This window comes from Phyllobates terribilis, unplaced genomic scaffold, assembly GCF_046119375.1.
Source record: "Phyllobates terribilis strain yellow unplaced genomic scaffold, ASM4611937v1 Scaffold_8__6_contigs__length_399053987, whole genome shotgun sequence".
NCBI lineage: Eukaryota > Metazoa > Chordata > Amphibia > Anura > Dendrobatidae > Phyllobates > Phyllobates terribilis.
Window position 1 is genome coordinate 145,659,873 of NW_027362768.1, and position 17,434 is coordinate 145,677,306.

A 17,434-nucleotide genomic window follows, 5' to 3' on the forward strand; every position below is an offset into this window, starting at 1 on the left:
GTACTTGCCGCCTTCAATCCAGTACCTCCGCCTCTTTTAAGAAGGCGTGGTCATTGTGAGTAAAGCGACCAATCAAGAAGCGCTAAAATGACAGCGATAGAAGAATTGTCCCGCCTATCCAGATCCGGTGTACATAATAGAGTTGGCCACTGGGTGGTGCACTGCTAGCTAGTCCATTATGTTCAGTTTAGTGCGGCGGCTCTCTGGGGTCCGGGGGTCTTTACATTGGGGGCTGGTCAGGGAGCTCAGCACTGCAGCGGAGCACACAGAGGTCCGGGTCACCCATCTAGAAGGGCACAATGCGGGTGAGTGACCCCTGATATGTGAAGGTGGTGACCACCCTGCTGTGTTATATGGTTATCACTGATTGGTGGTCCTACAGACGCTGGGAGTCATTGATAGAAAACTTCTGCAGTGACTTTATAACTCCATTGCACTTCTACTATCAGTCAGTGTCTCTGACCCTTCAGGCAGGGAAGCTATTGTTGTTGTTATTATTATTAGTACATATTAGTTTCTACAGTAACTATTTTCTGGGGCGATCTACATACTAAAAATGATATTAAAAAAATGGGGGCAGATTCATTATTGGATTTGCTCCTGTTTTTTCCCCCACTTGCGTTATTTTTTGCATCTTTTTAAAAGTAAATTTTTTTTTTTTTATTTTATTTTTATGTTTGTTATTGTGGATCTGGTTTGGGGTTTCCAGATATTATTGATGCATCTATTGCAACTTTTTAAAAGAGTTGCTAAATGTTGTAGCAAATGTACTCCAGTCCCCCTACCCTGGGAGTGATTTTTATAGCTGATTTTATTTTTTTAAAGCACATTTTGCATCATTTTAGCAGAGCTTTTTTTTTGTATTTAAAAAGTCGCAAACTGGTTAAAGAAATAAAAAAAATATTATTTTTTTTAACATTTTTGCGTACGATTTGTGAAAAACAGAATTATGAATTTAGGGTAAAAACAAACAAACAAACAAAAAAAAACCCGTCAAGACAAAGAAAAGTGACTTGCAGAAAAAACAACCCGTAAATAATTAATCGGAGTCTTGGTGACTGTTCTTATAAAAATAGAGGAAAGGGAGATAAGCGTCCAGGGTAAAATCCTGAGTTTTTGCCTTCCATTTAAAGGCACATTAACAGGAGATATATACGTTCAGCATTGTGCTTGGTGATGTACGGCTGCATGCAGCTGCTCGGCCATGAAGCTCCTGGTGGGGGCGCAGTGTTTGTGCTGATGTTATACCAGAGGAGGTCTGGACTCTGTAGTTATGGGGTCAGCAGAGCGGTGGTGACTTTTTTGCCTTTTTTTCCTCCTATTAGAACTTTTACTACTTTATCCCAGCTTAAAAAAAACAAACACCCTGTTAACCCTTTCCGTGGCTTCTCCATGTGTTTCTCACCCTGTACGCTCATGATTGCACCCTTTGTGTCCCGGGCCGTACATCCACTCACTGCCGTTATCTGCTCAGCTGTTACATCCTCTTTCACCACGCGGCAATGAAGAACAAGTTCCTCTTCAGAATTTTGCCACCCTGAAAATTCCACAAAGCCCCCCCAAAAAAAGCCATGGAGGAGTGTTTGGGGCTGCACTATGGGAAGGGTTAATGTGGGGAACTACAAGTCTCAGTGTGATGTAATTCAATTTTTATTATTATTTTTTCCTCTTTCAGGTATTTCGGAGATTGTCATGTGCCGGCCTCGTGCTCGAAACTCCCTGGGCAAACTATTTGTTAATGAGGTAATGTCGGCCCCCATGACAACTCCTACTGTGTGTCTCACAACATTGTATATTTGGGAACATTTGTGTGACTGGTACACAGTCAGTGCAGGCTTAGGTCAGGGGGAACTTTAGGACTAGCCTGGGGGGATTGGTGGGGGGTCACCTCAATATGGCACCAACAAGTCCCTTTGCCAGGGCTGATGTATTTAGACACCGGGTAAAGGCAGAGCATTAACCTTTTATATTCCCGGCTGTCTTATGACCTGATGATGGTCCTTATTGCTTTAGTGTATATAATATTATTGCTTTTTTATTCTCATTAAACCCATTTGGTTCCAGTTTTTCCAATGTGTAGACAGCCTGCGCCATGACGGCGGTGTCCGAGTGGTGGTGGTCAGGAGCGCAGTCCCCGGGGTCTTCTGTGCAGGTCAGTAACATGTGACCATCTTACTACTTGACCCATCGGTGGTATGCGGCATATGAGGCTCCTACCAGTCGCCATGGCCAGCTCCCTCCAGTTGTGCGGACACTGCTGCGGTCAGTGATTGGCAGTAGCGGTCCCATGTCATGTTAACACATTATCACTGGAGTATGGTGTGAATAGAGACCAGCGGGGGACCAGGGAAGTCTTGGCAGTAACACTAGTAATAGCTATTTAATCCTTTGAGCTGAGCGCCCTGTACACATGGTGGGTGCTGGCTGTGTTATACAGCCGTCACCTGCCTCTTACCAAAGTGGTATTTTATTGAAAGGTGCAAAGGCAAGTGTCATTCTGGTGCCAGTTGCCTACAGCTCATGCGATTGCAGGGTGCCAATTGGTTCCCACAGCAGCCAGAGGTTTTCTGAAATCATAAGTGGCTGAGCTTCCTAGTAGATTCCTACCTTCAAAAAAAAAATAAAAAAAATAAAAGGATATTTGGTAGTGGGAGAAGTCCGATCTATCAGCATCCGATTATTTAACCCATATGGTAAACTCTGAGGGGGGGTGGGGGGGAGTTGAAAAGCTCAAATTGCTGGTTTTCAGTTAACACTCCTCCCTAAAAAAAAAAAAAAAAAAAACCCCAAAAAACCAATGCAATCAAAACATTGTATGTACCCGAGTATAGCACCGATAAAAATTGTCAGCTAACCTCGCAAAACATAAGCCCTTACATTGCTCTATTAGCAGAAAAATAAACTCACTTTCTACAAAATTATGAATTTTATTTTAAGTTTTAAAAAATAAAATGTATATTGGTATTGCTGTAATATGACTGACCTGGCAAATCAATTTACTGCTGAAAATGTAACCCAAAAAAACAATGGGAGAATTTTTTTTATACCTCTTGAAGCTCATGAAGAGAATGCCAAGAGTGTGCAAAGCAGTCATCAAAGCAAAAGGTGGCTACTTTGAAGAACCTAGAATATAAGACATATTTTCAGTTGTTTCACACTTTTTTGTTAAGTATATAATTCCACATGTGTTAATTCATAGTTTTGATGCCTTCAATGTGAATGTACAATTTTCATGGACATGAAAATACAGAAAAATCTTTAAATGAGAAGGTGTGTCCAAACTTTTGGTCTGTACTGTGTGTATATATATATATATTTTATTATACCTGTTTTTAAATACATTATAAGGTAATGTGAATGGTGTCATTCAAAACTACAACTCATTCCTGTAAAAAAAAAAATATGATTTTGTCTATGGCAAAATAAAAAAAAGTTATGTCTCTTGGAAGAAAAAGAAGGATGAACAAAAATTGGCTGTGGCAAGAAGAGATTGAAGGGGTTGTACTATCTTGGGGTACAAGTCTACAGTGACTGTAGACTTGTGAATCCTCACAGCGCAAACTGTCAGGATTCTCTGGTGCCAGGATCGGGCGGTCATGTGATTATGTATATATTTTGCATACATGAGGTCACATTCCGACTAGACGTGTCCGGCCTCGCTCAATACGCTTCTAGTTGGCATGTGACCGCATGTATGCAAATAACTTGCGTTCATGCGCGCCCCCCCCCCACTTTGGGCGCTGGCACTGGAGTATCCTGTCAGTACGCGCGACGTGAGGATTCATAAGTCTGCAGTTACTCTAAAGCTGGACAACCCCTTTAAGCAAAACTATAATATTGTGTCCCTGTAGCTGTACACATTGTAGAGCAGAATTGCTTGCTTCACTTTAAAGTGCTAGGAAAGTTAGCTCTCAGTAGATGTAATGATCGGCTCCATTACCCGCTCTTGTTTCTGTTTCATGCTGCAGTGGAGATAGTCCGGTGAGTGCCGTATCTTACTACTTGTGATGTCATTACCTGCACTATATATCTGGGTATATATCACGGTGCAAAACTGGGAGCTCGTCTCTCCGAAAAACATACACAACCTATAGATCTACATAGACTGCATGTAATGCCTCTTTTCACCTGTGGTGGCGCTGCAGAATAACTGAGCACTTTTAGGTTTCTCTGTATCTGATCGCTGGGGATGTTTGTTGATCAGTTTAATTTTAACTCTGCCGATCGGTGTGGGTTCCAGTGGTCGAACCCCCTCTGATCAGGAAGTTATCGCCAATCCCATAGATAGTCAATAACTTCTAATATGTTGGTCGCTCACATCCAGTCTGATCCATTATAATCGGCCTGATTGTGTAATATAAAGTACTTATACTGTTCCCCGTGTCACTGGCAGGCGCTGATCTGAAGGAGCGAGCACAGATGGGAAATGCTGAAGCGTCTCTGTTTGTTCAGCATCTGAGAAAGTTAATGAATGAAATAGGTGAGTCCACCCGACCGGATCAGAAGGGCCTTCAGGAGCAGATCCTGAGCGGCGGAGCTTTACCCCGCTCACATATAGGTCACCTACCAGTGCACATGTGCAAAGAGAGGAATGGAAACATAACCTGACTTTAGGATATTTAATAAAGGAACGCTTCTGGCAGAATTTTTTTTAATTTTATTTAGGAATTTTAGCAGTAGTTAAAATGTAAAATATTGCACTTCTATATAATTCCCTAGTGGCAGAGTAAACTATTGCCAGTTTACAACGTGCTGCAATGTAACCTCGGTGGAGAATGACAAAATGACAGCTCTATTGTTCTCTTAAAAGGGTGATGACAAGTGGAAAATAGGTGATATCTGTTTTTTCCACTGTATGCCTTCTTATAGTGTATTCTACTTTGCTATTTCATACCACATAAAGATATACCAACGTACTAATGGACACTATTTTGACCTCCTTTAGGTAACTGAATATATTTAGTGTATACAATGGAAGCTTTTATTTAGGACCGGACTGGCCATCTGGCAATTGCCATGTGGGCTGGTACCTGCACTTGGCTGCTCTGTCACTTGATACCAACATATTGGACTAAAGGACACTATTTTGACCTCCTTCAAGTAACTGAATATATTTAGTGTATACAATGGAAGTTTTTCTTTAGGGCCGGACTGGCCATCTGGGAATTCTGGCAATTGCCAGATGGGCTGGTACCTGCAGTGGGCTGCTCTGTCACTTGGTGTCTGCAGGGATCAATGCCGCACCCCTTCTCTCACAAGTCCCACTTGACTTCCTTTTCTTCACATTCACGTTATGCACGTGAAGGATGAAAGAGGAAATGACACCTCAGCCAGTCATCATGATCATTACCTACGGCCGGCCAGCCTCGCAGGAGCAGGGTGAGGTACGTAGCTTCCACACACTGAAGAGCAGCAGCAGGAACCCTCCCCCTGTCCAGCTAGTGAGGACTTTTTCCCAGTGTGCGGGAGGACGTGTTGGGTGAATCGCTTGTCCTCTGTTCTGTCCAGCAGCTCCTGCCTCTAATCTGCTGCTCCCATCTTGCTACACGTGTTCCCCCAGTCAGGCATGCCGACGTCAGCTGCCAGCCTCTGATTGGCCAGCGGCGTATATGGCAGCCGGCGGGTTCCCTATATCTTAATACTTTTTCAGCGGGATGTGCGTCGTTACCACTGGACTACTCCAACGTTGGGCACCGGCGCTATGTCCGCCCCTGCCATTTCTGATCCTCGTGGTACCCCACTGTTAACTGTGAACCAATCTGCACTTTGTTTCTGATCACTGAGACAGTTGTTAACCCAGTTACACACATTTTCCCCTGATCCCATTCTCATTTTATGTATCAACCTCTTGTGGTGGCACCGTATGAAGTGCCTTTGAAAAGTCCAGATGAACAACATCCACTGTGTTTCCCTGGTCCAATCATAGAATCTGATCAGATTAGTTTCCATTACAGATCCCCCATAAACATATGTAGATATTGGGAAATTAGGTTATTCTTATTAAGATACTGCAGGATAGCTTCTCTTAGAAAGCCCTCAAAGATGTTGCCTACAGTAGAGGTTAAACTTACCAGCCTATAAATTCCAGGATCAGATGTTGTCCCCTTGTTGAATATTGGTACCACATTGTCTATGCGGCTCTAACCCTGGTGGGTGGATGTGGACCCACTGTGCCACGGGCCGGGCTTACCCTGGAAGAGTGAGACTAGGTGTCTACTGGATCTTCACTACAGGTGCGGGTACCAGGTACAGGAGGCGAAGGCAAGGACGAGGTCAGACTGTCTGAGGCTGGGGCAGGCAGCACAGGTTCAGGATGGAGAAAGTGACATGCTGCAGATTTAAACTCAATGCAGTTCAAATTCTTTAGGCTATGTGCACACATTGCAGATTTGGTGCGTTTTTGCTAAACCTGATGCCAGCAAAGTGAATGAGAAGCCTGAAATATCATGCACACGTTGAGTATTTTTTTATTTTTGCATGAAAATACGCAGCAAAACTTAGCCTAAATGAGTGCGTCTCATACTCGGATGCAGTAGCTGGTTGTAAGTAAGGTGAGGATAGGGGGGCTGTTATCATAGAAGTGATCATATGCTGCACAGTCTTTCGTGGGGAGGGTGAGGAAAGTACAGTTTTTGTTTTTTAAAACTGCAACCTGGGGACAGGGTTTTTTTTAAACCGGAAAACCGCTGCTGCTTCACTGCAACTCACACTGTAAAAATCAGTCAGTGAGGATTTAGGGGACTTTTACATGGATATTCTGCATCAGTATTTGTTAACAGATGCCAGGAGTGGATCCAAAATACAGAAGAGGTGAAAGTGATTCAGTTATTATTTTTCTCTGTTTGTTCCCCTCTGGTTTTTAGCTTACAAATACTGATGTAAATTACTGCCCAAAATACTCACTGTGTAAATGAGGTGGGGAAGCTGCTTGTAATACTGTAATATAAGTCTTTATTCCAAGGATGAGTGCACACTTGCAGATACTGTGCTGAATGCTCGTCTTCTCTTCTCCATCATGCTCCCCAGAGCAGGGGCAACCCCTGGGGAAAAACTGCGGCCGACAGATGTCCAGACATATGACTGTGATATGTAATGGACCCCGACTCCCAAACAAAATGAATCAGACAGAAGCACACAAAATAAATACACAAAGCATTGCAATTAGGTGTCACACGTTCTCAACTTTATTTAAATTTACATGACACCGAAAATGGCACAACCCCCGACTCACGAAGAGTCACCCTCCAGCACCCAGGAGAGGAAAACCCCCTGTGGAGGAAACCTCTAGGGAACCATGGCTGGAGGACTGCCCTTCCCTTGGGCTTAGAGAGTTAGTGCCGATACATAACAGATGTAACTGCAAAATCTTACAATTTGTACATTTTATCTGATTTACAGAGAACGACATAACAAATATAGACTATAAATTTGATAAACTGGATGTGGGAGAGATCTGGCTGCGATATGTCACCCCATTGACTGCTAGAACGAATTTGGCTGATCTGATTGCCCAGGTGGATGAACCATCTCTCCTTTACAGATCCAAGTCCGACTCTTAAGAAGCTGGATGAAAGGATTGTTCGTCGTGGAATACCTCTCCCCTCCTCCCCCTCCCAATTTATCACCCATTAAAGTCATAGATCCGTCCGTGAACTCCCAAAGGAGAGCAGCTCTATGTAGAGGGTAACAGAAGGGATCCTGTTCTGGGGACCCCCCTTTGTTACCTTCCCATGCCCTTTGGGTGTCTAAAGCAGACAACCCTTTTCCCTGCTAGAACATCCAAATTACACCAAGATCGGCACATTACGTGGGGTGGTGAAGGTAATGGTCCTCAGGCGCATCAGTAATGGCACTGATCGTGGCAGCGCGCACTTCTTTATGGCATATGTTTATGACCTCATAACAGTTGTCATGGTTACTACAGGAGCTATTACTGATGCAAGGACCAAGTATTAACCCTTTCATCATTGGTAATCCGCTTTCATTATAGAGGAAATAACTGCACTTGTTACCAAGCAGGCTCCTTATCACTATGGCTTCACTTAGGCACCATAAGAAATACAAATTAAACGTTCAAGTGTTTCAGGAGTGTGTTGGTTTTTAGTTGCAGATATTGGGCTTATAACTAGCACTTTACAAAGAAAAAAAATAAGAGGAAATTACTTGTAAAATAATCTAGGGAATTGCATTTTAAGCATTTTCCTAATGTACAATCTACATAGTTTGAACTTTTATGGTCCTAGGTCTTTTTTCAACCTATATAACTATATTCAAAGTTAATAAAACATGATATTGTGAGTTATAAATAAAATCTTGCAATAGAAAATGTATAAAGTATCCAGCCCTTTTTTAAATGCTGCTATAGTGTCTGCCATTAGTACCTCTTGTGGTTGGGTTGACTGCTCTAACTGTAAAGAACCCTTTCCTATTTAGCTGCTAGAATTGACTTTCCTTCACATGTAACAAATGTTCCATTACCCTTTGTAAGGTCCTGGAAAGTGATAAGTCATGTGCCAGTACTATGCATTGGTCACATATGTATTTATACATATAAATGAGAGCTTTAGATTACATTATTATGTTTCCTTCTTTAAACTGACTCTAAATTCCAAATATTTTTTAAAATGTGGAGCCCAAATTGGATCCCATATGCAAGATGTGGCCTTAAGAGGGATTTATAGAGGGGGGTAATACATTTGAATCACAGGATTTTATCTTTTTATACACCCTAAAATCTTGTTTGCTTTTGCAGCTGCTGCCTGACATCGAGTATTGCTGTTCAGCTTACTTGTAACCAGAATACCCAAGTCCTTCTCCTGTTCTGTAATCTCTAATATATTTACATTTAATCTACAGTGGGGAAAAAAAGTATTTAGTCAGCCACCAATTGTGCAAGTTCTCCCACTTACAAAGATGAGAGAGGCCTGTAATTGACATCAGAGGTAGACCTCAACTATGAGAGACAAAATGAGAAAACAAATCCTGAAAATCACATTGTCTGATTTGGAAAGATTTTTTTTTTTTTTAATTTTTTGTGGAAAATAAGTATTTGATCAATTACAAACAAGCAAGATTTCTGTCTCTCACAGACCTGTAACTTCTTCTTTACGAGGCTCCTCTGTCCTCCACTCATTACCTGTAGTACTGGCACCTGTTTGACCTTTTCAGTATAAAAGACACCTGTCCGCAACCTCAATCAGTCACACTCCAAACTCCACTATGATGAAGACCAAAGAGCAGTCGAAGGACACCAGAAACAAAATTGTAGCCCTGCACCAGGCTGGGAAGACTGAATCTGCAGTAGGCAAGCAGCTTGGTGTGAAGAAATCAACTGCGGGAGCAATAATTAGCAAATGGAAGACATACAAGACCACTGATAATCTCCCTCGATCTGGGGCTCCACACAAGATCTCACCCTGTGGGGTCAAAATGAACTCCAGAACGGTGAGCAAAAATCCCCAAACCACACAGGGGGACCTAGTGAATGACCTGCAGAGAGCTGTGACCAACGTTACACAGGCTACCATCAGTAACATACTACGCCGCCAGGGACTCAGATCCTGCAGTGCCAGACGTGTCCCCCCTGCTTAAGCCATTACATGTCCAGGCCCGTCTGAAGTTTGCTAGAGAGCATTTGGATGATCCAGAGGAGTATTGGGAGAATGTCATATGGTCAGATGAAACCAAAGTAGAACTGTTTGGTAGAAACACAACTCGTCGTGTTTGGAGGAGACAGAATGTTGAGTTGCATCCAAAGAACACCATACCTACAGTGAAGCATGGGGGTGGCAACATCATGCTTTGGGGCTGTTTCTCTGCCAAGGGACCAGGACGACTGATCCGTGTACATGAAAGAATGAATGGGGCCATGTATCGTGAGATTTCGAGTGCAAACCTCCTTCTTTCAGCAAGGGCATTGATGATGAAACGTGGCTGGGTCTTTCAGCATGACAATGATCCCAAGCACACTGCCAGGGCAACGAATGAGTGGCTTCGTAAGAAGCATTTCAAGGTCCTGGAGTGGCCTAGCCAGTCTCCATATCTAAACCCTATAGAAAACCTTTGGAGGGAGTTGAAAGTCCGTGTTGTCCAGCGACAGCCCCAAAACATCACTGCTCCAGAGGAGATCTGCATGGAGGAATGGGCCAACATACCAGCATCAGTGTGTGCCAACCTTGTGAAGACTTACAGAAAACATTTGACCTCTGTCATTGCCAACAAAGGATATATAACAAAGTATTGAGATGAACTTTTGTAATTGACCAAAAACTTATTTTCCACCAAAATTTGAAAAAATTCTTTCCAAATCAGACAATGGGATTTTCAGTATTTGTTTTCTCATTTTGTCTCTCATAGTTGAGGTCGACCTATGATGTCAATTACAGGCCTCTCTCATCTTTGTAAGTGGGAGAACTTAACAATTGGTGGCTGACTAAATACTTTTTTCCCCACTGTATATGCAGACGTACGATGACTCCCATTCATCTTCCATGTGTTTGCCCTTGCAGGGATCCTTTTGTAATATTTTAATGTCAGAGGTTGATAATCAACATATGCAGTTTGGAGGGTGCCTAGATTCATTGGAAAAGGTATCGGTTATCCTGCCATTTTTGTGATGAAACATTTTTATTAGTAGAAATGAATAAAAACAGAACATTTTGGAAAGGGTCTACTATTTTTTTTCTATAGTACTGGGAATGTTCGGTTTTTATTGAATTTTACTAATAAAATTATTTTGAAAATTTTTATCTAAAAAAACGGCTGGATATCTCTATCTTTTCCTGTTGCTACCACAAAGCAGGTGGGGTTTTTCATCTGAGCTGAAGATTCGCTGGCTAGTTCAGCATAGATGAGCTGGATCACTCTCTCATTTATTGCCTTGATCCATTACTTTTAGATACAGCTGCGGAGTTAGAATCCCTTTTAAGTAAAAGTTATTTTGTCAGCAGTTTTTTGCTATTTATCTGGGAGCAGCATAATGTAGGAAAAGAGACCCTGAATCCAATGATGTTTCACTTGGTTTACTAGGTGTAGTTGTTCTGACAGTTTAGATTGAGCAATGCAGCAGAGCTGAGAAAGCTAACTGCCCCCACACCGCAGCTAACCCCGCCCACACCAGGCTTTCATGCACATAGCTATTGAGAGTGAGCTGCTTATCACAGAAGGGGGTGGAGTCAGACCAGGGCTCACAAGACCAGCTAGTCACAGCAATGTTAATCACAAGGTGATTAAAGCTTCAGTCTAAGTAAACAACAGCACACATCCGGATATGTGACACATGGTTGAGTTCAGTGTTTTAACCCCTACCTCAGGCTGTCCTCAGATTACATAGTAAAACCTGCTGACAGATTCCCTTTAATCCCTACATCTCTGCCGCTTACTGACTATTAAGTGTCTCGTGGCTGTGTGGGGCACAGGGAAGCAAATATTAAGGAGATAATTACCTTCATAGAGGGGTCATGATCATTCATAAATTGCTTTCATAGGTTTGATCTCCAGGATTGGGAAGGATTTGGGGTATAAATACAATAAACAATGAGTAAAACATCAAAGCAAACAGAAAAAGGGTCTGTGACCCAACCTGGGGTAGGTGACACCGGCCAGCCCCATATTATACGAGGTCACAACCAGGTTTCGCTTGAGGAGGGCAGCACTAATGAGTCCTCAGGAGCACATAACCCTGAAATATGCAGTGATTATACACTACCCATTATAAAAGTGTCTAATGAGCTACTTACTACCATGTTTTAGCTAAGATACAAGACATACTTGTAAAGAGAGATGAAAAAGGTAATGGGGGAGGGATGTAACTGCACTGAGGAAGTCTATATAACAAAATATACGCAAAAAAAAGAAAGGGAAGAATGGCTGGCACAATTCTTAGATGTATTGTAACCATTTTTTTTTTAAAAAAAGATAGTCTAATGACCTGTAGAATGAGCTCAGCGAGTGCAAACAGTGAGGAGGTGAGACCAAACGTTGACCAAGGGGCAAAACATGCAAGACTCCCTAAAGTTATTTTCTTGTTCCATATCCAGCGGCTCTGCCAATGCCCACTATTGCTGCAGTAGATGGATACGCTCTGGGGGGCGGCCTGGAGCTGGCGCTGGCATGTGACCTCCGTGTAGCGGGTACGTGATGCTCACGTATAGGAGCTTTCTCAGTCTGATCTATGTGCTTTGACCTGCTGGAAATGACTGGTGCGTGTCTTGCAGCATCTTCAGCCAAACTGGGGCTCATTGAAACTACCCGAGGGCTACTTCCCGGAGCAGGTAGGAGAATGCACCCGCAGTATATAGTAATTATCATGGTATAAACATGTGACTGGTATTTACCGTGTGTATATGTATATTTTTTAGGGGGTTCACAGCGACTGCCGCGTCTAGTTTGTATTGGTTTAGCTAAAGAACTAATCTTTACCGGCAGACGGATCGAGGGTACGCAGGCATTTCAGATCGGACTGGTAAATGATTCTGTTCCCCAAAATGAGGAGGGGAACTCTGCCTACAAGAAGGCATTGGAACTGGCCCATGAAATCTTGCCGCAGGTACGTATTTTATATTTAAAGTGGATGTCAATTTTAGAACATTTTGTATTTTTTCTTAACTAAATAACTAACGTTATTTTTAGGATAGGGGTGGTCAATGCTCTGTTTTCTGATACAAAGCTCCAAATATCCCTCCTTATTTCCCACGGAATTCAATCATTTTAAATGTATCTGCTTAGAGTTGCCACTAGGGGGAGCTTCAGAGCTTACTGCATACAAATTGGACATTAATTAATTAAAATGTGATAGCTGGGCTACCCAGTGCTCCTGAGAACAGGAGTCCCAAAGTCCCCATTCTGACCTTCAAAGTTGTGCGTATGCATCACCACCTCTCCATTTACTTCTATAGACCTGGGGTAGTGCTATGCATGAGCACCACTCCCATACACAGGGGACTTTTGACTTCTTTTTCTTGGATTAGCTGGGTGACCCAGCCATCTTGCATAGGTCACCTATTTTGTTAATGATAGATGTATGTAGTGGGAAAAACCCTTTAAAGACTTGGTCTCTTGCCATAAATGTATTTTTTTTTTTGTTGCCTGGTGTGAATGCCACTGTTCTCCTGAATCCGTCGGCATCATTTTTCTTTTGTCCCTGCTCCTCTCCATTCCTGAGATATGGCCTCCTCTTCCCTGTAAGTAAATCTAGTCCTTTTTAGCCTAGGAGGTGTGGTCTTCAAGTCTTCTGTGGTCGTTTTCTGTAGGATCACATGAAAGTCCTAATAAAACTTGCGGTAACCTGGTATTCAGCTCACCCATGGACTGAGGATCTCCTCTGCCTGGACGTCTTGTAGTACAGCAAGGAACAATGAAGAGAAAAGGAAGATACATCCAGCACTGGGTCCTCCATAAAAAATTCTTCTTTATTACAAATCCATAAAAAACTCCAGATAAATCGCATACGCGTTTCAGACAATTGCATCCCTAGTCATTGCATACCTCATGGACGTAACTGTCTGAAACACGTATGCGATTACTCTATCTGGAGTTTTTTTATGGATTTGCAATAAAGAATTTTTTTTATGAGGACCCAGTGCTAAATATACCTTCCTGTTCTCTTCTGTAGGATCACGCCCACTTGGTTAACAGTACTAGATTTACAGACAGGGGAAAAAGGGGTCATATCTCAGGAACTGAGAGTCGCAGGAAGAAAAGAAAAACCTCTCCCGAATCGGGAGAACAGTGGTATTTACATAAGCTAAAAAATACATATTTATGGCAAGTGACAGGTTCTCTATAAGGAGGATTTTGTCCTTTATGGTTCTGCTTTGTGGTTAATCCCCTGTATTTTCTTCTAGGCCCCAGTTGCTGTGAGGATGGCCAAGTTGGCTATGAATAAAGGAAGTGAGGTAAATGGTTCATTTGCAAGTTTCCAATTCTTAAATTCCACTAGGAGTATTTTTGTTTTTCTTCCTTTAATCTGATAGCCATATTGTATTCACAACAGAATATAGAACATCGATCAGAATGGGAATGTTAGATATTTTTCCTTTTCATGTTTAACGCTTAACTCGTTTAGAAATTGATGGCAGCAACACATCTCAGAAAAGTTGTAACAGGGTTAACAAAAGGCTGGAAAAGTAAATGAAATAATGAAAGACAGATGGAGGATCAACGTTTAACAAAGTCTGTGTGTATATATATATATATATATATATATATATATATATATATATATATATATATATATATATATATATATATATATATATATATATATATATATATATATATATATATATATATAAAAAAAAAATTTCCACTGCTTTTTACAGAAATTGTCCTAGAGGTTGATCTTTTAAGAAATCTCATCTATTTGTTACGATCTGCAGTGTGTGACCTGGGCATGTCGGTTTTTTCTCACTTCATCAGATCGGTGGGCTTCAGACTCTTGTAAAGCCCCCGTCTCACATAGCGAGATCGCTGCTGAGTCACGGTTTTGGTGACGCAACAGCGACCTCACCAGCGATGTCGCTATGTGTGACACTTTGCGTGCGCCCCTAGTAACCCGTTGTTTATCATGGTTACCAGCCTGCTAAAGTGAGCGGTAACCTCCCGCTCACCGTAGCAGAGTGGTAACCATGATAAACAGCAGGTTACTAGGTGCGCGTGTGCCCCTAGTAACCTGATGTTTACCATAGTTACCAGCCTGCTCCTGCTTCAGCAGGCTCGTAACCAGGAGCAGGACATCGTGGAAAGATTCTTTCCACGATGTCGCTGCTCCCCTGATCATTGGTGAGCCTGCCTGTTTGACAGCTCACCAGCGACCACATAGCGACGCAGCAACGATCCCTGACAGGTCGTATCGTTGTTGGGATCGTTGCAGCGTCGCTAAGTGTGACGGGGCCTTAGCACCCACACGATCTGCTGACTAAAGGGGCCGCAGCGCTCCAGCTCTGTACATTTTGTAGCAGATTAATCCTAATAACTGAATATTCCCATCTGGAGATTCTCTGACTATCTTTGCTTCTGAGAGACTCTGCCTCTCCGTGTTTTTCGGTAAAAAGCAGTGGATTTAGTGTAAAATCTTCTGCGTATTATGCCTTGGTCAAATCGTACTAAATATAAAAAGTTTAAGCATTGTTTTACATGTAGTAATTTGGTAAGAGTGATCTATGAAAACATCACTGTCCCTCCCTCACTGAATAACTGCGCTTTTCCTTCACTGATGAGACTTTGTTACTTGCGTTTGCAGCTGATCTTTCAGCGTTTGTCTTATACAGGTGGACATTGCCTCGGGAATGGCCATAGAGGGAATGTGCTATGGACAGGTGAGATTTCTGCTATATGCTCCTGATGATGATAAAAGCGTAATTTATGCTGTAACTTGGGTTCAGACTTTGCATTTTGGAGCAGTTCAAAATCCATGGATTATTGGAGTGTAAAACCCGGCAAAAAAAAAGTGCAATTGTGATTTATGTTAAATGGAATATGACAGCACGTTTACATATGAAATTGTGGTATGGCTGATGATACATCCTCCCAATAAAAATACATTTTTTTTTTCTCTTTTGAGATCGGATGTGCCACTCATGAGAAATATTATAGAAGTCCTATGCAAATCAGCCGGAAGTGCACTGTGGGTGTGTCAATGTATTTGGACTGATTATTCAATGCCCCCCAGTGCCGCAGATAAAACAAAAAATAATCACATACTTCCCCCACCTGGTCCGATGCAGCTCCAGAAAAGGTCCCGGCCGTCACGTGAACCTTGCATCCTTCTCCCTTTCATCAGACGTAACAGGTCTATCTGCTGGGAGGGTGAAAGCTGCAGCCAAACAGCGGCCTATGATTGGCTGCAGCAGTGATGAGCCATAAACAAATTTAGTTTTTTAATGGAGTGCTTTAGCATTTAAGAAGGTATTGTCCGGTAGTGGACTCTTTAGTCTGCTTGTTTTTTTTGTTTTTTTTACCATGCTTCTGGCAGATTAGAAACCGTGTGCTCTTTTAATGGTTGTTTACCCTGGAAATAAGTTTTTGCTCAGAATTGTAATGTACTAATCTAAGAAATCTCATGTCCTTTAGGTCATTCCTACCAAGGATCGTTTAGAAGGGATGGCAGCTTTCCAGGAGAAGCGTCCCCCTCATTACACGGGGGAGTAACAACGACTAATAAAACATCTTTTTACCAACTTATATCCTGGACTCGACATTTATAAGAAAAGCGTCAGAGTTACATTGAAGCAGTTAGTCTGCGCTTCACACCTCCCCAGGAAAACACCGTCAGATACTTCTAGAATAATGGCTCCTTGTGCCAGAAAGAGGGATTTAGATGGTTACATCATCTCTGAATTATATTTTGGAATTTCCACATTAAAACCCAAGTCATTCATTACTAGCTCTGCCATGTTAGATGTGCAGTGGTCAAATCATCTACTAAAACATGACCTGACCATGAATGGTTAGACCTCAGCCTCTGCCACAGATCCTGGCCCTGACCTTGCAGATTATTATTAACAGAATGTGTAATTTTTTTTATATTACTTCAGTGCACACAATGTGTTGAATTGTACTCCCGTCTTAGGAGCAAGCGCAGTCTCTCACTGCCTATATCAAGGATAAGTGATAAATGGTTATAATCTTTCACTCTATACAAAGGGGCTGAAGTGGAGACCACAAATTTACAAAGCTGGGTCACCGAGTGCTGAGGAACTAATCGCAGAAAGTCACCACCGCTCTGCTGACTACAAACCTCAAACACAAACACTTCGTCCCCGCCAGGAGCTTCATGCAGCCTTACATCACCAAGCACAATGCCGAGCGTTGGATGGAGTGGTGTAAAGCCGCCACCACTGGACTCTGGATGAGACGTGTTCTGTGCAGTGACGGATCACACTTCTCTATTTGGTGTCTGATGGAGGAGTCTGGGTTACAATAAAAAGGTATAAATATGGAGCTACTGCAAAAGTAGTTAAAAGGGTATTCTCAAGTTGTCTCTTGAGCAGTTCAGAGCAATGTTTCCTTACAGTCCAGTCCAGCACAACCCCCTTTTAAGATTTGGCAAGGCACTCTAGTATTTTCAGGCATCCTCAGCTTAAGACTCTTACGTTATCGCTTACTATTGCACGAATCACAAACCAATCATACAAATTAGTAACATTTAGTAAAAAAAAAAAAAAAAAAAGGAAAGGTATGCCAGGGTCAGGTAGTCACTGCGGGTTTATTTTGTTCTGGTGCATTACACAAGAGACAGTGTGATGTATATACACACACGGTGGCACTCCGCGTAACACTGGCGTTAGACAGGACACATCTTATGCAATGACATTAACATGAGTAGTGGCAGTTACTAAGAGATTAGACTAACCCATTTACACTGTATAGTGAGAACATAACCTCTAGTCTAGCCCGAACCTGGTGAATACACTGCACGGAGCCCAGGGCAATG

At 42.3% G+C, this 17,434-nt stretch overlaps 1 protein-coding gene across 1 annotated transcript; it reads left to right on the top strand.

Annotated features, from left to right (window-relative positions):
- Window positions 1–112: 112 nt before the first annotated feature.
- On the top strand, window positions 113–16,182 carry ECHDC2 (enoyl-CoA hydratase domain containing 2). Its single transcript, XM_073643464.1, has 10 exons — window positions 113–305; window positions 1,676–1,743; window positions 2,065–2,152; window positions 4,394–4,480; window positions 12,039–12,131; window positions 12,216–12,272; window positions 12,360–12,547; window positions 13,845–13,895; window positions 15,270–15,317; window positions 16,072–16,182. The coding sequence occupies exons 1-10, from the start codon at window positions 179–181 to the stop codon at window positions 16,147–16,149; spliced, it is 885 nt and encodes a 294-aa protein (XP_073499565.1). The 5' UTR covers window positions 113–178; the 3' UTR covers window positions 16,150–16,182.
- Window positions 16,183–17,434: the final 1,252 nt, after the last annotated feature.

What these genes read in the sequence shown, in the direction of transcription:
- ECHDC2 (XM_073643464.1), top strand. Translation starts at nt 179, where the DNA reads ATGTTCAGTTTAGTGCGGCGGCTCTCTGGGGTCCGGGGGTCTTTACAT. An exon ending in TCTAGAAGGGCACAATGCGG is followed by an intron (nt 306 to 1,675) that starts GTGAGTGACCCC and finishes TTCCTCTTTCAG; the next exon opens with GTATTTCGGAGATTGTCATG. An exon ending in AGGGAATGTGCTATGGACAG is followed by an intron (nt 15,318 to 16,071) that starts GTGAGATTTCTG and finishes CATGTCCTTTAG; the next exon opens with GTCATTCCTACCAAGGATCG.